This window comes from Callorhinchus milii, unplaced genomic scaffold (genome assembly GCF_018977255.1).
Source record: "Callorhinchus milii isolate IMCB2004 unplaced genomic scaffold, IMCB_Cmil_1.0 Scaffold5, whole genome shotgun sequence".
Taxonomy (NCBI): Eukaryota; Metazoa; Chordata; class Chondrichthyes; order Chimaeriformes; family Callorhinchidae; genus Callorhinchus; species Callorhinchus milii.
In genome coordinates this window covers 45,302,937-45,323,702 of record NW_024704746.1, presented here as the reverse complement: position 1 = coordinate 45,323,702, position 20,766 = coordinate 45,302,937, and the positions used below count along the sequence as shown (strand labels likewise).

Sequence of the window (20,766 nt, the reverse complement as noted above, 5' to 3'; positions counted from 1 at the left end):
GGATGCAACTGAGCCAAACTGATATGTTTAGATGCACAGTAAGATGCTTTTGTTTGGACAAGCATTGTTCAATGCAAAACAGTCACACAGAAAGGATCTTCTTTCTGATCTTTTTGCATCTTGGAAGCCGGTGCATATTGGGCACCTATATTTAAGTGGAATAAATTTGCTTGAGTATTCCACCAGATATATTAGTCCCCACTTGCAATTGATATTCTATGTTTGAATATTTTCAACACCTTTTTTATTCTTGGCTGAAAATGAGTCCCATATTAACACATTTAGCATTAGTGGTGCCTGGTGAGTTTTTTGGCAGGTGAGGTAATCTGAGTTTGCCTAACCAAATTATCTTGTTATCATTTGCAACGGGCATTTTGTGCACGTGCAGTGTCTTGGTTGTTCACCCTCTTGCCTTGCTCCCTCGCAATGCTTGCAGCGAGACATGGAAATTATAATACTAGAAATACTCTTCAGGAACTGGAGATCAAATGACTTGTCATAAAGGACATCTTTGCCCGTATGATTTCCTTATGATGTGATACAAGTTTGGCTCAACATAGAGGTGTGTGGAGGTTGGAAAGATGAATAAAATCATACAAAGCAGGTCATCTTTTCAGGCTACAATCTGAATTCAATCGAATTCAAGATCCTCATCCTCACCTACAAGGCCATTCAGGGCCTTGCTCCCTCCTACCTCTCTGACCTACTATCCCCCTACTTACCTGCCCGTACCCTCCATTCCTCTGGCTCTGGTCTGCTCCACATCCCCCGCCCCAACCGCCCTACCATCGGTGGTCGGGCCTTCAGCCTCTCAGCCCTTAGGCTCTGGAACTCTATCCCCCAGTGCCTTCGCCTTGCCTCCTCCCTTTCCTCCTTCAAGGCCGGTCTCAAGACCTTTCTCTTTGACCGTGCCTTCAGCTCCCCTCTCGACTCTCTACCCCCTCCTCGCTCCCTCCCTTCCCTCCCCTCACCCTGACCACTTACCCCCTGCTCGGGTCCTGACCCAACTGTACAGCGCCTTGGGACGTCCTCCCGACGTGAAACACACTCTATAAATGGAATCTTGTTGTTGTTGTTGAATACGTGAAACAGGGTATAAAGAGAGAATTTGCATTCTGGTAACCAGAGAGTGCTATTTTGAGTGAATTAGTAATGAGGCAAAAGTAACGAGTACAAAAAGTTCTGAGGTGAAGGGAGCATGGAACCATCTGAGAACATATTCTGATTGATTGAGATTCCCTGCTGAGAACTTGTGGTTTTTCACAAATGTTCAAAATTGTATTTGTTTCTGCTTTGTATTTAAGAAATATTTGCTAGATTAATCATTTAAATGGATGAAGACTTGTAGTTGCCTTATTCATAAGTGTTATTCTTATTGCTTGCCAGTCACAATGGCTATATTGGCAGGATTTCAAAGGCCAGGTTCAAGTATTTGTCTCAGCTCTAAATTCCAAACCTGCCACTGAAACCAGCAAACAGCAGAGGGCGTTGAGAGTTAAAACCAGTCAAAGAGTTTTTGTGTTGCAGCCTTTCAAATTGTAAAATATGCCAAAGGTGGTAAGCTTAATTGGAAGTCCAGAAACCTCGTGTTAACATTAACCAAAACCTTATGAGGGTACTCTGAGCTCATAGTAAGGTATAAAATAAAGTGATTTTTTAAAAAAATTGCAATTTGCATTTTTGTGCACTTTTTGACTCAAATCCGTACTTGGAGACCCTGATTATTTGGTATTGATGATTTGCAGTATGCAGAATCCTTCAGTATATTTGTGGTATATTTTTAATTTATTAGATCTGCTTAGTTCGAGTGTCTACGTGATAAAATGCTTCTTTCTCAAAATGGCTGTATGAACTTCATTTGATTTGGACAAAGAATTAAGACACCTTTGTTCCATTTGTCTTTCAGAAGCTTGCAGTAAGAAGTTGTCCTGTTGGGAGCACGAAACCTATTCCACTCATCAAGGCACCCAACCAGAGCATAGCAATTTCCGTGGTGCCATCTAAGAATCCCATCACCATGGTAACTGCACACATTAATGGACAGAAGGCAACCAGCACAGACCCTCCACAGATGGCCCCAATCAACCTCCAAACAACAAACAAACTGGTGGGAAGCAGTTTGAACTCTGTTGGAAGGAGAATATCAGAGTCTTCAAACTCGCAGGTATGTCTGGTTGGGGAGAGCATTCTGACTTATTGAAAAGCAAGGAACTTTTTAAAACAATAACTTGCATTTATATAGCGCCTACAAGCTGGTAATGTCATGGAGAGCTGAACTATCGCCGAGCCGGAAGGTGGGCGGGAAGGTGAATGAAGGCACAGTCGAAGAGAAATCCTCAGGTGTGATTTGAAGATAGTCAGAGAGGGCGCAAGATGGAGGAATTGAGGCAAGAAGTTCCAGAGATTCAGGGCATAGTGGCTGAAAGCATGGCCGCTAATTGTGGCGCAGAAGGCCTGACTGCCAATGGTAGGACGGACAGGGTAGGGGACAAGGAGCAGGCTGCCAAGTGGAGGGAGTGGACAGGCTGGTATGGTATTAATAGGTCACAGAGGTAAGGGGAGCATATCCGTAAAAGTCTTTAAAAGTGAGGACGAGGGTTTTAAATTTGATCCTCTGAGGGATGGGGAGCCAGTGGAGCTGGACAAGGGTCGGGGTGATTGGTTCAGGGAGCATGGTACGGGAGTAGGCACGAGCTGCAGAGTTCTGAATAATCTGCAACTTGTGGAGACGAGTTGGCAAGCTGGTGAGCAGGGAGTTGGTGGGGTTGAGACTGGATGTGATGAATACATGAATGAGGGTCTCGGTGGCCGGAGGGGAGAGGCAATGTTTGTGGAGCCTTTATATCAGACAAGTAAGTAATAATAATAATAGTCAGAACATCAACAACAACCTTTATGTATTTCACATTGGGAGGATGTCCCAAGGCGCTGAAACATCACTAAGGACTGGGGTCGCAAAATGCAGTATATGTTTTTGTGTGGTCTTATGTTGGGGGCAGGATGTTCGTGTATAAATAGTCTGATGTTAGTCAACATGCATGTCTTTAAAATTGCCTTTTGTGAAATTGGATACAAAATACAAGAAAAGCTATATAGTGACATCAACCTCATTGTTTCAAATCCATAGAAACTCGCAGGTGAGTTTTTCAATCTCAGTTGAGATTGGAGCTTCCTCTGGGTCCCAAAAATCACAAATCACTTCATATGTTTTTGTCCACAAAATACACAGTCAATTCACTTTACAGTGTATCCTGTGAAGCGCTTTGAGATGTCTTCAAAACGTGATAAAGCACTATATCAAATGCAAGATTATTATTTAGGCTTGCTCTTACCAATTTTAATTGATAAAATTCAGTATTTGTTTTTTTTCTAGTTTCTCCAAATCGAGGAAAATCGATTCCCATCATTAAACATAGTTCTTTTTTGAAATGTTGTAGAATGTTGAACAACAAAACTGACTGACTTCACTGTCGTAAGGTAGTCACAGATGTCACTTACTGCATTGAGTAGGCATTCTCTCAAATATCACTTCCTGAGCATTGTGTTAGTGATGTTAGTGGCGCAGTATCCTGGAAGTAACTTTCAAGGCAATATTATGATCCAGAAGTTGCCAAGTTTTGTTTTTGAAAAAATCGCTAAAACCCGAAAAAAGACCAAGAAGGCAAAATAAAAACCTATTGTCTGTCAAATTTGGCAACCCTATATATAATTCTTTCCAAAATTCTTATTTTCACTGCCTTAGTGAATTCAAAGAGCAGGAAAAGGGAAGACAAAACGAAGACAGTAGTAATACGTACGCTTAACTTATTTCATCTTACCCAGATTTTGAAGACATTCATACGTTCATTGCAAAGCAACAGGGGAGGGGGAAGAATCCTCTCCAGAATCCCCCCATTTTTCAGTTCTGTTTTTGCTGCAGTTGCCTTCAGGAAGTGTTGTCTATCAATTACATTTTATTGGATTTTCGTGGAGTACAAAAGAAACACTAGACAAAACCAAGACGGTAATAACAAACCACTCACTGACAGCAAGAAATTACTCATTCTGGCAAAAGCAGGAGCAGAGTCAATTACTTGTATTAACATTCAATAGAACACTGTACTGTACATCACTCTGAAGGCTGTCAACCTGTTGATTGGGGAGAAGTGGAGTGGGTTAGCAGGGAAAGTGTGTGTATTCTATTTACCCTTAAAATTGCTAATTGATTAACCAGGAAATTCAGCACTATGAGATTTTCTACAAATTGCAAAGACCAGTTACAGATTTGGATTTCTTAAAGATAAGGTTGCAGATATCAATCAATTTGTTTGTTCGAATCAGTTTGTCATAATGAACTTGGCATGTACTGGTTTCATTTCATAAACGTCTGAAAGGAGGTGTGGTTGGAACTGTGTTGCAATGGGAGATGTATAATGGCTTAAGTTTGTTAGAGCAATTGATTTCAATGTTAAAAGTTAAGGATGAGAGACCAGCCCTGAAAAAAATGTTGATGATAATCCTTGCATTTGATATAGCACCATTTGTCTCAACTTTTTCACATAAGAGCTGCCCTTTAAGGGACAGAGGCAGCCTGATGGCCTTCCCTCACACTTTTTCCATTGCCCATCCTGGGACACAATGGGGCAGCTTCCAGTCATAGTATGGTACTTAGGGAAGATGGTGAATCTGGGAAGACTTGTTCAACCAGAAGGGATCATCATAGATGAACCTGTACCAATGTTTACCTGTTTGCACACATGCTGTTTTCAGCAGATGACATTGTATATCAATCAATAGTGGGAACCTAGCTGATTCCACCCCTGCTAACTTTCTTACTCAGAAATGCTGAGGCCAATAAGGCACCCTAAAATAAAATCCAGATTACATAACACCATCTGAAATGCTTCCATAAATATTCATAGCAAACACATAGGGAATGAATGAATCCCAAGGGCAGCATAATATTATAAGATAGCTAAGGAATGACAGATATCCTGCAAAAGTGTTTAGTATCCTTATTCACAAAGTGAACCATATATAGACTGCTATCCCAAAATGACTTGAATTTTCAAGGCTGGATAGTGAAGCATTAATAATAAAATAATTTTCAAATAGAGGTGACAAATGTGCTCAGGGTACTATAAGAGAAAAAAAGAATTGACCTAGATGGATGCCACTTCAAGGTACCGAAAGAAAAGTCTGATGAAATCCTGATGGGCATCTTTAGAAAACAATCAGATGCAGGAGTGTGCTGAAGGGAATAATGAAGCATTCAGATGCATTAATTGGAAGGAGTCGGTATTGATTGATGTGAGAGCAGTCGATGGCTCTTAAAATAATCAATGAACTTGAAGAATTAAGAAGATTTGAATGTTTGGATATCAGCAAAACTTATAATAATAAAAATAAAAACTGGTTCTTTGTCTCCATTTAACTCTAGGCAACTGAACAATTGAGGTATCTACTTCCCATTTTTTTCTTAAAGAAATAAACATTAACATTATTTGGAGGAATGTCATGCACAAATTACACCAATGTTTTATTCTGGTCTTGATCTAAGGGAGGTGGACTGATTACCAGAAGGAAGACTGCAGAAGTAGAAATGGCAGGTATGATGGATGGACTCCAATACTGCCTATGAAATAACACTTAATTTTGTCACCCCTTCTCTGTGCTCATTCATGATATTCAGTCAGTGGATGTTGAAGTACTTTTGAATATTCTATATTTGTACTCATTTTGCTTAAAGTTCATAAATTTAGTTAGCGTCAAATCAAAAGATCAGTGGATGCACATCTTGAAAGTGTACAATATGAAAATTTCAAATGGTCTATCACATCTGCTTATTGCTGATATACCCTTAAACGGTCACCTCTGGTCATATGATTGGACTCAGATTGTTTGTGTCCAAGTGACTTCACAATTTCAAATGAAAGTCATCAGTTTGGACAAGTTTAGATTATGGCTGGTGGCTTGGCTGACTGTTGTGAATGGTCAGCAGGAATTGCCAGGTTTCCGCTGGTTAACTTGAATGAAGAGTATTCTGCCAAATTGGATTCCCTGCTGTTAGTATTACTGTCATAAATATTTCTTCCTGTAACTTGATTACAGTAGTAACTGCAATCATTGTTTTTCCTCAGTCATTGATGGAGAATTCTGGAGTTTGTTCAGATGTTTTGTTACCATTTTGCAATATTTTAAAATTGGTGTCTTGAAATTGAATTTTGACTGATATGAACAATAAAAATGATATGTGCATGTCACAACATTTAAGTCAGTAATATTTCTCTGGAAAAATCTTTATTAATAAACATAGTACTTTACCACTACCTGGAACAGCACGAGAGCATACATGAGTACTTGACCTGAATGCTACAGGTTCAAACTGCGACATTGATAACAGTCAAGGGGACAGCGACTGGAGGTCAATAATTTACCCACGTGTTAGGGAGGGGAAGATCAGACAAGGTTCCCGTATCTGATTAATTCTAGATACTCCTCCTGGAAAGTGCATAACTGAACATCAAATGACAATGGTCTAACTGCAGTTAGATTGCCTGCATTGTTAAATCTCACATGTGAAGAACATAATAATAATATTTGCATTTAATATAGTGTCTTATCATGTCACCATCATCTCAAAGCACTTTCCAGGAATTACTGTGAAGGGCAGTGACTGTGTTGTAGGCGAATGCAACAGCAATGTTGTGCACAATGCTGCCTCACAAACAAACCGGCATGAAGTGAATGCCGATTATATTTGGAAGATTGTTGACCAGGGTACTGGGAGAATCTCTCATATTTTCCAATTATGGAATCTTTTACGCCCACCTGAACAGGCAGACAGGACCTCAGACATTGCAGTGGAGTGTCAGCCTGTACAATATGAGTTTACAATGCGAGTTGGAAATCCGGATGTGATACTTGAACCCACAATTGTCTGACTCAGAAGTGAGAGTGTTACCAACTGAATCAAGTGGAGTTATATCACCATTATTCCATTTTTGGTGTATTCACCAGAAAAGTAATCATATGCTACTGGGAGGAAAGAAATAGAAGTAGAATGATTGGGAACAAAAAGATGACAACATTACAGGATTAGTTTGGATAAAGAATGCCTTTCGGCCCATTACATTTTCAATCTCATTTACAATTTTATACATCTCTATGAGGTGCCCTCTCTGTTGTCTTATCTCATGAATGAAATGCTTGTCTAATTGCTCATTGCTCATTCCTCTTAACATCTGTTGCTTTCCTCTCCGCTGCTCTAGGGTGTGAACAGCTTCCTTATGTCATGGTGACAGGAACTACGTGCAGTTCTTAAATTTTGGTCTGATCAGAACATATACAGTATGACATCTGGGAATCCAAACTCAACTGATTTAGCAATATAGCTCAGCATCCTGTTTGCAATACGTATTGCTTTCTAACACTGTTTTGCCAAAGTGAATGATGAGTCAGCTACTGCCCCTATATGCATTTGAGTTTCCCCCTTAAAGTTCTATCCCATCTATGGAGCCTTGCGTTTCTTATTCTTGAACCCTATATGTAGTCTGTATTTATGTGTATTCAGCTTCATTTGTCAGTCCCAATAATCAATGTTATTTTACACATTGTTCTCATCTATTCTCTGTTTCCATTGTATTTTAACTATTCTTCCTTTTCATCACATAACAATCCAGGTGGTCAAAATAAAATCTCATTTATAGTACAAACCGCACTTGTCTCCATCTGCACTGGATGTCTCATTCAAATATTATGTCTTCATTATACAAGATGGCTTTTGCCTTTCTTTTCTCGTTTCCCAGGATTCATGAATAAAATCATTATAAGAAACAGCAGGTAGATCTTATTAGGCAAAGCTGCTGCAACATATCCCATGGGGAAAGGGAAGAAAAACATGAGTAAACATAGAATAAATCAAACAGTTTGTACAGAATAACAGCATGAACTGTGTGCATTAAAAAAAGTATCACTGCAAAATTACACCTGAATCAGATATGCCTTAGATAGATTTTAAAATATTAAAATTTGAAGAAAGATTTTTCAATTGCAGCACAATTTCTTTGAGAATGATAAATGGTGAATCATTTTGCTTAGGTACTTATTTGTTAAATGGCAAACTCTGAATGCCATGAACAATTAAATGGTCAGAGAAAAGGGCGGGCTGTTTAACTATCAGCAATAGGAATCCAGTGGAGTTGTCTGACTTCACCAAGCGTAAGCCTGTTCAATCTCCAAGAAACTCCACTTAACTATTTCTATTCCCCCACTCCCTACCTGGACTTTTTTTAGATGTGGTCTTAGCGACAGTGAATGGGGGTGGAGAGGGTTGTACAATGCAATACAAATTTATATTTAACTAGCATGTTAACATTGGGAGAGCAGCCAAAAATGCTTGATACTGCTGGCTGGGCAGCTAAGCTGAGAGTTGGAGAGTTAACATGAGCAAAAACTTGTTCAAAGAGTTGCGTCTTGTAGACGCTCACCTGGATGTGAATCCATTACACTTTGGCCATGAATCAAACAAACTCAATAATAAAGTCAATGCTGAGTATTGCACAGATCATAAAGTTGCACAGATCATACAGAGGGAAAAAAATAGTATTTGTCGGAAAATAAATTTTGAGTTTGCTTCACTTCACCTGAGTTTTCACCTGCATTTTAACATTATTTTTGATTATTTTGTGTATCAAACGTGCTTCACAGGATATACTGTAAAATTCATTAACTATTTTGTTGGCAAAATCAAGAAGGGCACTATACGTTGCTATTTCTGTGTAGAAATTGACAGATTATTGTATTTAGTTTGCATTTAAGAATAATAACACTTGTGTGGTAATGGGATACTAGTTAAAGTAGAAAAAGGAGAAACATAACTTTTTGAGGAAGGAATTTTTTTTTAACGAAAAAGGGTATAATATAGTTTCTAATTCATTTCATAAAATAGGCAAGATTGTTTCACTGTGCACTGAAAATAAAAATAAGCCTTAAATGATTGTAGTTTCAGACATACTGCGTACCAATTTACATTGAACAATGGGCCTGACGCTTGGGTAGACATTACAAGTAAAGGCATTTATAAACAATTTTTTTTACCAAATGTTCCTTGTTTTAGTATAACTAAATAATGTTACCAAGGAATGGGCCTGAAATCCTGCTGTACAATATTTGTAAAATATTAGCAGAAACTGGAAGATCTGAATGTTTTACATGCATTGTATGCTACCTGCAAAAAAAATGTTATTTTGTCCATGAAGCCATTTTCTGGTGGGATTTGAAGGGAAATGGGAGAAGACAAGTCGCATGTCATGCTGACATTTAATACTGCATCTGCCCTATTTACTTTCATCAAGTGTTCTATACTCACAATATAGTTTCCTTTTTCCTTTCTCTGGGACTCCCTGCTTGCTCAATTGATAACCCTCCCATTTTATATGAAACTGATTTACCCAGGTTTGGAATGTCCCAAATTCTTGTGAGGAAGTCAAGCCATGAGATTGGACAGGAGGCCATTACATGACATTTTTGCTTGACAGAAGTTCTTTTGGAAGTTTTCTAGATATTTCTGGCATAAAAACGTTTGAAAAAGATCTTAGTCCTTAAGAATAGACAATGGTTGTAATTTATTACTTTTGACCCTACTTTTGTCAAGTGTTTTAGGGCAAAATCCAAAGGAAGTTGGCCTTGATCAAAATTATTGTACATTGTCACGTTATTTTATTACAGGTGTGTGTGTGTTTGGAGCCTTTTCGGTTTTGTCTTTTTGTGTCCCTGGTAAGTCACTTGTGCATATACTGCTCTGAGATGCCAGCCTATATGAAGAGTGCTATATAAATGCAAGTTGTTGTTGCCCAAAACTATTTGGAAGTAATTTTATTGAAACATCAAAGTATAATAATAATAATCCTTGCATTTTGATATGCAGCTTTTCAGGTTGGGAGGATGTCTTGAAGCACCTCAATGGATATACTGAAAAGTGGATTGACTGCATTTTGTGGTCGAACGTAGTATCACAAAGTATATCATCAGTGGAAATATTTTTCTACTAGTCAATATCTTATATGAACAACTGCATGCACATGTACCCATCAATTAGTAACAAAAACTAATATATCACCAAATTAATATGGTTACATTGGGTGCAATTCTCCATTGATCTAGAAAAGGAGAGCAAGATACATTCAGTGTAGAATAATTGATAATCGTTCATTACCACTGAAATGTATTCACATAAGCTGCAAAGGAAAGACATCCAATCAATTTGCAAACATTATTAGAATCCCCACACGTCAACAATCCCAAGATTATAGTTGCGTCTTCTTGCTCGTTATTTTTATTTTACTTACGATATCAAAAATGCTTCAACCATTTTTGATCTGTATAAGAATTTAAATTGATTAGAAATAGCATATTCTGCAAGCAGTAAATATTAGGCAGCTATTGTCCTGAAGAGCTGTTGTTGATTCAAATCAAACACTCATTTGAAATCACTCAGGGATAAGATTATGATTTTTTGTCTTTTGGATCCAAGTGTTGTTTTGTAATCAACAACAAAATTACCTTTGTATAGCGCCTTTCACTTCAGGAGGATGTCCCAAGGTTCAGGACAATCAGTGTTTCAGACCTAAGCTGGGCGTCAGGATCGGGGCGGATGGATGGTAGGGGGAAAGAGAATGATCGAAGGCATGGTCGAAGAGGAGGGTCTTGAGATGGGTCTTGAAGGAGGCAAGGGAGGCAAAATCAAATTAGTTTTTTTTAAAAGAAGTGTAGAAACTTCTGCCAATTCAGTATAAGTAGGTTTGGTGGAGAGGCCAAGCATTGCATTGCAGTGAGGGTGTGAAAGGAGCAAGACTTGGCATAAATATATTTTTATTTTCTTAACAATAAGCAGAAAATGATGAGATAAATGAATAAGCTGTTCCCAGTGATTGTAGGTAAGATGCAGCTAATGTGGTACTGAGGATGAGACAAAATTAGAGGAGGAAGCCAAGAAGAAACAAGAACTGAATGAAGGAGGAAGAGAAGGAGTTTTGTTATTCTTTCAATCCTTTGTTCTGTTGAGCAGTTACTTGTTCATTTTCAAAATGACCCATAAAATTTAGATATAAAGATACAAGTGAAAAACCCTAAGCCTGTTGTAGGGATTACTTGCGAGGCAACAAACCACGTCAGTAATGGTTTCAATCAAATTAGTTCTTTACTAAAAATAAATGTAAACAATAACAAAATCTCAATTGAAGTACAGTAAAGTATAGTAGCAACAATTCGATATTGTGATGACATAAAATGGCAACTAACACAGAGCGTGGGTATGATCAGTTACCTCCTCTGGGAAGTCTTGGCAGTAAGTCTGTGGTGCTAGCTTTCCTCTTGACTCTTCACTAAATTTAACTAAACTTCCAACTTCTATATCGCAAAGTTAATTCATATCACTCTTGGAGTCAAACGTGGAGTTCAAAGATTGTTTTGCCCAATCACAGTTCAAAGTTGAATTGTCCAATCGTATTTTGAAACTTCCATCCAATCACCTTTCCATACGATATGCCACCAATGTCCTAATCCTAAAGGAATTTGGGTTTTCTTTGATATTCTGATAACTAGTTGGGTTCAGATGTTGAGGCCAAACATTCATTATCCTACTTTGACATTGGAGGTTGTAAAACCCTTTCTTTATAAACACAGAATTACATCTTATATTCATAGGATAGACTATTGGGCGCCAACTTTCATGAAATGATACAAACCATTTGGTGCTATTAGCTTTTGTCCTTATTAGCATGTTCCAAATAAGGAATGGATAACACCTATCCATTTAGTCCACAGTAAAACATGTCACAGGAAGCAGGGATATAGCACCAACTATCCTAATTAATCTAAAACCTTATCAAACTTAAGGGGCGAAACACATATTTGCCCACTTGTTAATAAGAAACATGAAAGAATAACATTCTAAAAGGAAAGAACACATTGGCTAGCTGTATCTGGTCAGTCCCGACATGAATTCTCCCTTCACCTTGCACCCCATAAGCAGCTGTGTCATTCCTTGACCATAGAGAATTTTAATTCTTTCTTACACTGTTGGCTAATTTCTTTATAATAATTCACAGTTTAAAGATTACTCCTAATTATGTGTTGATTTACATCATCAAATACAACTTGTAGGATATTGGAATGAGATTGCTTGNTTTTTTATATAATGTAGAAGACAGTTAATATTGTCCCTTTGGAATATTTTGTCACTTTCAAAAAGGGACTTTTAAGGATTGGTGTCATTCAGAATACTGAATCTTATATCTATTACAATGCAGAATTTTGCAAAACAGAATTGGGGGAATACATACAATGAGAGAATATGTTTTAATTCACAATATTTTCTTAGCAAACAGATAGATAAAAGAAGTTATTGTGATTCCCATTTCTTGAATAAAAATAAATCACTGGGTTCTTCATCTGAGGGGGAATAACAACAACTAGGTAAATTGAAATCTTCCAGATTGAGTATTTCAGTCTGGTGATGGTGAAGTGTTCAAAAGCTTGTGATACTCCACAGGATTGAAATTCTGTATCATACGGCATCTGTGTTGATTAAGATGTATAACAAAATATGGAGAATAAACTGGAATGATATTTGTTAAAAACATGAATTCCCCTTGATGCGTTAAGGTGGAATTTTTCAGAATACAGTACCTGCATTTAAACTATGCAAAACGATTGACCATTTTCTAACGCTTTTCATAGAATCAAAGAATTATACAACACAGAAGGAGGCCATTGGGCCCATCGTGTCTGTGCTGGCTCTTTTAAAAGAGCTATTCAAAGCAATCCCACTCCCACGCTCTCTCCCCTTAGCCCTGCAAACTTGTCCTCCCCAAATAATTATCTACTCTCTTAAAAGTTGTTATCGAATCGGCTTCCAAAACCCTTTCAAGCAATGCATTCCAGATCCGAACAACCCATCCACCAGTGGAAATAGTTTTTCCTTGTTTACCCTATCGAATCCCTTCATAATTTTGAAAACTTCTATTAAGTCTCCTCTTAACCTCTGCTCCAAGGAGAATAATCCTACCTTCTCTAGCCTCTCCTCATAACTGAAGTCCCTCATTCCTGGTTCCATCCTGGTAAATCTCCTTTACATCCTCTCCAATGCCTTGACATTCTTCCTAAAGTGTGGTGCCCAGAACTGAACATAGTACTCCAGCTGAGGCCTAACCACTGTTTTATAAAGGTTAATCATAACTCCCTGACTTTTGTATTCTATGCCCCTATTTATAAAGCCTAGTATCCTAGTTTAGCATCCCGTATGCTTTTTTAACAGCTTTACCTGTTCTGACACCTTCAAAGATTTACTTATATTACTTATATGAACCCCCAGGTCTCTCTGATCCTTCATCCCCTTCACTGTACCATCTAGCTTGTATTGCCTCTCCTCACATATTGCCTCTCCTCATAGACATCTGCAGCTATGTTGTTTTGAGAGGGACGTAAAAGGTATCTGTTTGCACCATTAATATCCCTTTCAACAGCATAAACTCTTGTGTTGCTGGTGGGAACTCCACAGAAGCTTGGAAAATTATATATGTACAAGTAAAATTAACAGGGAATTAAGAAAAGACTTTGCATAATGTTTATGTGCTCGAATAAAATATTTGTGTTTTTAAAAATAATGGGATAAATATTTCAATCGATGTGCCTAGCAGTGGCAAGATTTGTGGTATCTTCCCGCTTCCTCGGATCCAACCAGCGATGCCTTGTGTGTTCACCAGGGTGACTTCCATAATCTGTGTGAAAGGGAAAGAGTGGGAACCCTTTAAGTGTGTGTCCAGATGATGGAGGTCCATGGCCTCGCCCTCTCAAATCTCCATGAAATCCAGGATTGTGATTATATTGCTGCTGCACCATGAAAAACTCCCTTCTGAAGGTGTCTCGCTGGGTTGCCATTCTCTGCAGTGTACCACATGCTCCCAGTCATCTCCCTTGTTCTCTGAGGTGCCTTGATCAGTGCAACACTATGTGTAGTTTTGATGCAGTTTTACGGACTATTATTGGAGTACAGAGGGGCCTTTTATGTGAGGAGGATGTCACTGCTGTACTTACCTTAGTTCTCTTCCTGCTACTGTACAAGAAGAATGGCGGTGACATCCAGATCAAATATCTTCTGAATATTTCAATTGCTGCTTCACTGATGGTTGAACTCGGTTTGGAGGACATCCGGAGAGGATGATGGGGTGAGTACAGAGGGAGACGGAGGTGGAGAACCTGGAAGATACAAATGAGGAGACGGAGGTGGAGAACCTGGAAGATACAAATGAGGAGAACATGTATAAGAGTCATAAGCAAAGCATACATTCCATATTGAACTTCATACTGCAGACCAAGAAAAATTTCAGCTGTATGCTCAACATGAAAAAAAATCTGCTTTCACAGGTGGGAAAAGAGGTGCCAGGATTGCCTTCACCAATGTCAATAGAGGATCGAAATAGCCGAAATCCCCCTATTTTTCTGTTTAATAGAATCTTTCTCTTAGAATGAAACATGCATGTTCACACGTTTCATCATTGTGATGGCTTAACTTAGGAAGAACATACTTGTGAGATTCCAGCCACTAGAGCCTTTATTCAGCATTTTTGGACAGAGCTCAGTTCAGTAGTATGGTAAATTAATAATTCACAATACTTAAAACACAAGCAAAAGTTATAAGTATGGTATTGATCTTACCTTTGCATTGGGCTCCGCTCAATCAAGCTCTCCAGGACACGACCTGCATGAAGGGTGCTATATAAATTCAAGCTGTGGTTGTGGCTTTCATCTGTTCCAAAAGTTTTCACTTACATGACTGTGTTACTAAGCGACAAACCATGGCTTTTTGGTTTTGCAATGCTGGTGTTGCACAGGTGCTGAAGATTGTGGGAGAAGACCATTACATTTTCTGCAATTACCTGCATAACTCATGACTTGGTCTCAGCCTTGCTAAATCCTCCTTGATTCACCCAAATGTTCTGTTTGTGATATGTCATTTCCCATTGAAATTAGCATACATGTACAGCTGAGCTTTTCTGCAAATGATTATCACGTTGTTGTGCTTTTAATCAGTCCCCAGAGCCTTGACTTTAAAATGGTTTCTGATTGATGATGGTGCCCCATGAATTTTAAATCTTCCAGAGAAACACTCACAAACCACAATTTCCCAGAGTTAACATTTTAGCACAAATAGAAATACATTGTCACTGCCTTCACACTCCTTCACGAATGGAATGGAAATTTGACTCTTTGTCCTAAATCTATTGGAGGAAACGAAGTAGTGGTGTTTGTCTGTGGTGTGTGCTTTGCTTTTTTAAATTTGCCTTCATGTTTATCTTGCAGTTTGCAATGTGTCAGTTTTGAGTGAGAATATTAGAAATTGAACGTACTGTAGCTTTGATGGAACCACTTCCAACTCAAGGTTGGAAGTTTGTTTACCTTGCTGCTAGCTCAACGTAAATTTCTGCTTTCCCAATTGTCCCCACAAATATCCTACCATCGTAAGCAGAAAGAGGATGCCTTCTTCTTGAAGGCTGGAGGAGATTTGAGAGGAATTGAGATAAAAATTGAAGTGATACCTTTATGGGAAGTTGGAAAGACCACATTCATTATTATGTAATGTGTGTGCTTCTTGAAATACTAGAGTTGAATTTTGTGTGAAATTGCCTGTGACACCTAGACGTTTAAAGTTCTTTTGTGAGTTTTCCTTCTCAGTAAATTGTGCAGTGCCAAAAATCTGCTACAGCCTGATTACATTCTCTGAATTTCTGCTGTGTGCGAGTTTTTGTGCATCATTGCCTTGAGCTGTGACCAGAACTAACAAGAAATTTCAAAACCAATTCTTGCATGAATTGGCTTAACTAAGGAGAAGCGTGTTTGTTTGATCCCAGCTGCTCAAGCCTTTGTTCTGCATTTCAGATAGAATTTTTTTTGTGTTAGGTTGTGAGTATTGTGAACCGTTAATGTACTGTGCTATAGTACTGAACTGTCATTATGTTTAAATCATTGCATTACATATTTGTATGTAGAACGATTTTAGGCACTTTTCTATTCCTCCAGTCACTATGGTAAACCTAATTGGCGATCAGTCGATTTAGGAACTAAATGATATGGTTTAAATGAGTTTATGTAAGTGTACAAATGTACATGTTCCAGCAGCAATATAGGAGCTTTCGTATATGGTATTAGTTACATGTGCAAGAGTCTGTGTGTGGGAAGGGGAGGAGGGAAGGGAGTGCTGGGCAGTTTTTACTTGGCAAGCTTTATAGTATGATTGATCCAAGCTTACTTTGAAAATCAGCTTCTTTTGAAAGTGCAATTATAAAAATGCAAATTTCACTGTAAATGTCATGATTATATGCAGGTCTGTATTTTTATATATAGTTTCTAATATAGTTTCTATATATAGTTTCTAGTATTTTTATACATAATGTAGTATTCTAAATAATTTTTGAAAAATGCTCTAAAGTAAAAATAAAACAAAATCCAACAATGCATTATAACTTCAGCAAATTCTCTCTGAAGAAGGGAAATTGCCTTACAGTGAGTGTACATATAGAGTTCACCCACGTTTTCACCTCCAGACGGTATGCTTCATTTCTTTATTTTCTCCCTGGTTTACTTTTTTGCTCAGGGCTATAAAATACCTCTGCCATAAGCAAACAATATCTCCTTGATCAATCAAACAAACACAGTTCAGACTTCAGACTTGATTTTACAATATTTATTAAATATCTATTTAGTTATTAAAGTCATACAAGCATGTGAATACAAATAGTCGATTGCGCACAACACAAACAGTTGTGGATTGAGTGACCACATTATTTTGTGGAGGAATTATTACTCCCAGAAAGTGATCCGCCAATCAATCGACTCACAACTTGGTTCCTGCTTCCTGCTAGGTAAACAGAGGCGTGTGAAGTAAGGAAACGTGCCCTGCTTGAGAATCAAACCCTGAACAAACATGCTAATTACTACACTACAGGACTCAACATAGATCAGCACACACTGGAGATGAAATCTTGTCTGTATGTCATTGGCATCCATGCCAATTCCATCTCAGGCATCAGGGAGCTTTTCAGACTGTTTTAAATAATATCTTTAAATCGTACTATGCATTTTTCTTTTACTGATAACCGATTGGTCTCATCTTCAAAGGTTATAATGCGAAATGTGGACTAGTTTTTATATTTGCATTACAAAAGTATTGGAAATACTTTCCAAATCCTGGACTATTCACTGCCTTGGAATGTCCTACCGACGTGAACGGTGCTATATAAATGTAAATTTGTTGTTGTTGTTTCTGTAACTGTTCCCAATTACACAGTGGTAATTCATTCACAGTATGTTTCACAAATCTGGCAATTATATATGACATATGAATTCTACAATTGGTCTCAAATTCCCTCCTTCCTGAACTGTGGTGTACGTTTCTGTTTTCTTCCATAGATTAACTTCTGAAATTTAAATTTTTCTTAAGCATTAAAAACTTCTTCCAAGCAGTTCCACCTTGTTCCCTATTTCCCTCATTTATTTTTCTTGTGCTTACTTTACCTTCATCTCCTTTGATGTGCTCTCTGCAAATTACTTTTGAACCACATGCTTGAAGCTCTATTATCTTCACCCAGACAGTCTTCTGTTTTCTCCCTCCAAATGAGTAGCTCAGCACAGCAGTATTGCCCGATTAGGAGAATAGTAGACTGGGAAATTAAATCTTATCCCACTAATCTGTGGTGCTTTTCGTTGTACTCAAACACTCCACATCATTCTGCTGCAATTTATGCTGATTTTCAAACTGTTACCACAATAACAAATTATATTTGTATAGCGCCTTTCACATCAGGAGGACGTCTCAAGGTGCTGGACAAGTCAGGAATTCGCACCCAAGGTTGGGATCAGGAAGGGTGGAGGTGCGGAGGGTTGGTATGGGATTAGGAGGTCACATAGGTAGGGAGGAGCAAGGTTGTGGAGGGCTTTGAAGGTGAGGACCAGGATCTTGAACCGTATCCTCTGAAAAGTAAAGATATTACAATCGGCCTTAGGCGTCGGTATAAATAAATATCTGTGTTTCCTGTACTTGAACATTGTCTAATACCCGGAAAGCAATGCACATGAGAATTGGGCGTGGCCACTATTGTTTAGACTTGAGCATGATGAATGGACACTTGGATGAGATAGGAGCTATTAGGAAAGAATCGAAGAAGAAATATTTGCTTCCATTAATTTGCATCATTTAACTGTAATCTTTCCCTGTCCCATAATTTCTTACAAATGCATAGGACTGTGCTATTTAGTTAGAACATAAATGTTCTAACTAAATTGATGGCAATTCTTAGGCAACTTTCTTCACTTCACACAACACCTCTGTTTACTAGCAGTAAGTGGGAATCCAGTTGTTAGTCGCTTGGCGGTTCGCTTTCTGGAGATAATAATCACTTCCAAAAAAATAAGTGTAGTTACTCAATCCACGACTGTTTGTCGGACACTACTGTACGCAATTCGCTGTCGCATTTCACCCACAAAATATACAGTCAGTTCGCTTTACAGTATATTCTGTGAAGCACTTTGAAACATCTCGAAGGTGTGATAAAATGCTATATCAAGTGAAAGGATTATTATTATTCCAATTTATAAAGTTAACCGAATTGAAAGGCTATGCTGAACATTTCTATTGTAGTAGCCCACAATGGATTTGATTTACACAGGAATTGCTTATTTTCAGGAAATAATAGGGCTTTGAAGATGCTCACCTTCAAAGCCCTCCACAGCCTTGCTCCTCCCTACCTATGTAAGTTTCAATAAAATAACTTGTTGAAGAGGAAGGGGAATGATTCATGTTAAGTTGAATCTCAAATGTAATTGTTAGTAGTAAAGAATTATTGGGTAAGTAAAGAACCATTCATTCCTAAAGCATTTATTTGCATACATTTGTTATACAAGGGTATTTTGATGAGGAGGGAAAATAACAAACAAGAAAATATTCTGTTGGCAATTGAGATTCAGTGACAATTACTGGAATCCTGCAGGCATAAATGCTATTCTAAGCGTTGTTCACATTGGAAATCGATGAATTTAGCAGATTTGGGCCACTTGTAAAGTGGGTCATTGCCGAGGTCAGGTGAGCATTGAAAAGAACTTGCTGGTTGGATTCAACGTCCTTATATTTAAGAAAAGTGCTCACTCAAGGTTAGCCTGTCTGCTGAAAAGCCCCAAATGACTGTATTTGTAAAAGCATGCAATTATTTAGCAAATAGCAATTCAGAATTCATGTTAAGAATTTGCTCAGCTGTTGCTTGGCAACGTATTTTCTAGAACACAATTGCTTTTAATGTTTGCACTACGGAAAATTATTGTTGTTGATAGTGTACAGAGTGAGAAAATACATTATTTTGTGTTACAAATTGACATTTATTCTGTGGATTTTTTCCCCCAAAATGCCCAAATCACTAGATAGTTATTTAGTTAGAATTGTGGTTTTGTATAAATACTTAGAACGTTATTTTCTCCCAGTGACTTAGCATGGGTAAGGAAAAACTCAACTCTTAACTTTTTAGAACCATTGAACTGTATAGCACGGAAGAAGTCCATTCATCTTATCCTGTCTGTGCTGGTCATATGAAAGCATTCTTTCAGACACATTTGCCTATTTTTTCGCTATAGCCTTGTAAGTTATTTATTTTCAGATAGCTAACTAGTTCCCACTTGAGAACTAATATGGGTCCGACATTAACTATCGCACTTAGGAGGGCATTCAATGCCCAAACAATGCTGTGTGTTTAAGCAAAAATCTTCCTAGTTTCTCCTGTTCCCTTGCTTGCTACCTTAAATTGATGCTGTCAAATGACTGACCAATGAAAATAATGACTCCCAATTTACTCTTATCAAAACCCAATCAAATCTTATCAATAATTTTAAAGACCTATATCAGGTCTCCCCTCAACTTCTGCATTAAAATGAAAATAAGACCAATTCCAGTAATTAAGCCAGTAATATAATCAATCTAAACTACTCTATTTTAATTTAGATTCTGTGAGCTATAAGAAGACAAGTGCAATTTTAGAATATATTATCCCTTATGTGAGGGTACAAAGCTTGAATTGTGTTATTGTGTCAGCCTGGTGCAGTGATAGCACTCTCGCCTCTAAGTCAGAAGGTTGTGGGTTCAAGCCCCACGTCAGGACTTGGAATCACATAGTCTAAACCAGAGTGCTCCAACATTTTGGCTGCTGAAGGCTGGATGCCCTATTTTTATGCAAAATGGCCACCAGATGGAGTTGATATGCTGCATTGTATCAATATATGTTAATTGTAATTTTAATGGAGCATATCACAGTATGGTTATGGGAAGCTGATGGGCAATGTGAATATATACACTGCTTCTGGGTGCTTGGAAGCTGATGCTGAGCAGCATTCCTCGGAAGTACATTCAGCTTACAATACATCTGTCTTTTTATTTTGGTGATTTTTGAGACTGAAGACTTTGATTGTGTATATCTTGTGTGGACAAATGCAGGATTGGATTGACTAGTTACCCGTTCAAAGGTATTTTTGAGTCATCAACTTCTGGAATTGAATGTCTCCCCTGCTATGGATATTGGTTTGGCTGAAACAAGCAAAGTGAGACTAAGTCAAATCCTGATGAGAAATGATTGGAGGGGAATGACTTTGGAATGAAGACGTGGACGAAAAAAACAAACAGAATCTGGCTGAGGAATGCAGGTTCTCCTGACTCTTCAGCACTAAATATTTTTTCAGTGTCATTTTGCT

The 20,766-nt window shown here is 38.0% G+C and overlaps 1 protein-coding gene across 1 annotated transcript in view; it reads left to right on the top strand.

The window, feature by feature from the left end:
• Positions 1-20,766, top strand: part of phf21b (PHD finger protein 21B) — a 102,829-nt gene that overhangs the window by 46,383 nt on the left and 35,680 nt on the right. The window contains exon 3 of the mRNA XM_007894668.2: positions 1,907-2,164. Coding sequence (XP_007892859.1) covers positions 1,907-2,164 — 258 coding nt within the window. The remainder of the gene's footprint in view (positions 1-1,906; positions 2,165-20,766) is intronic.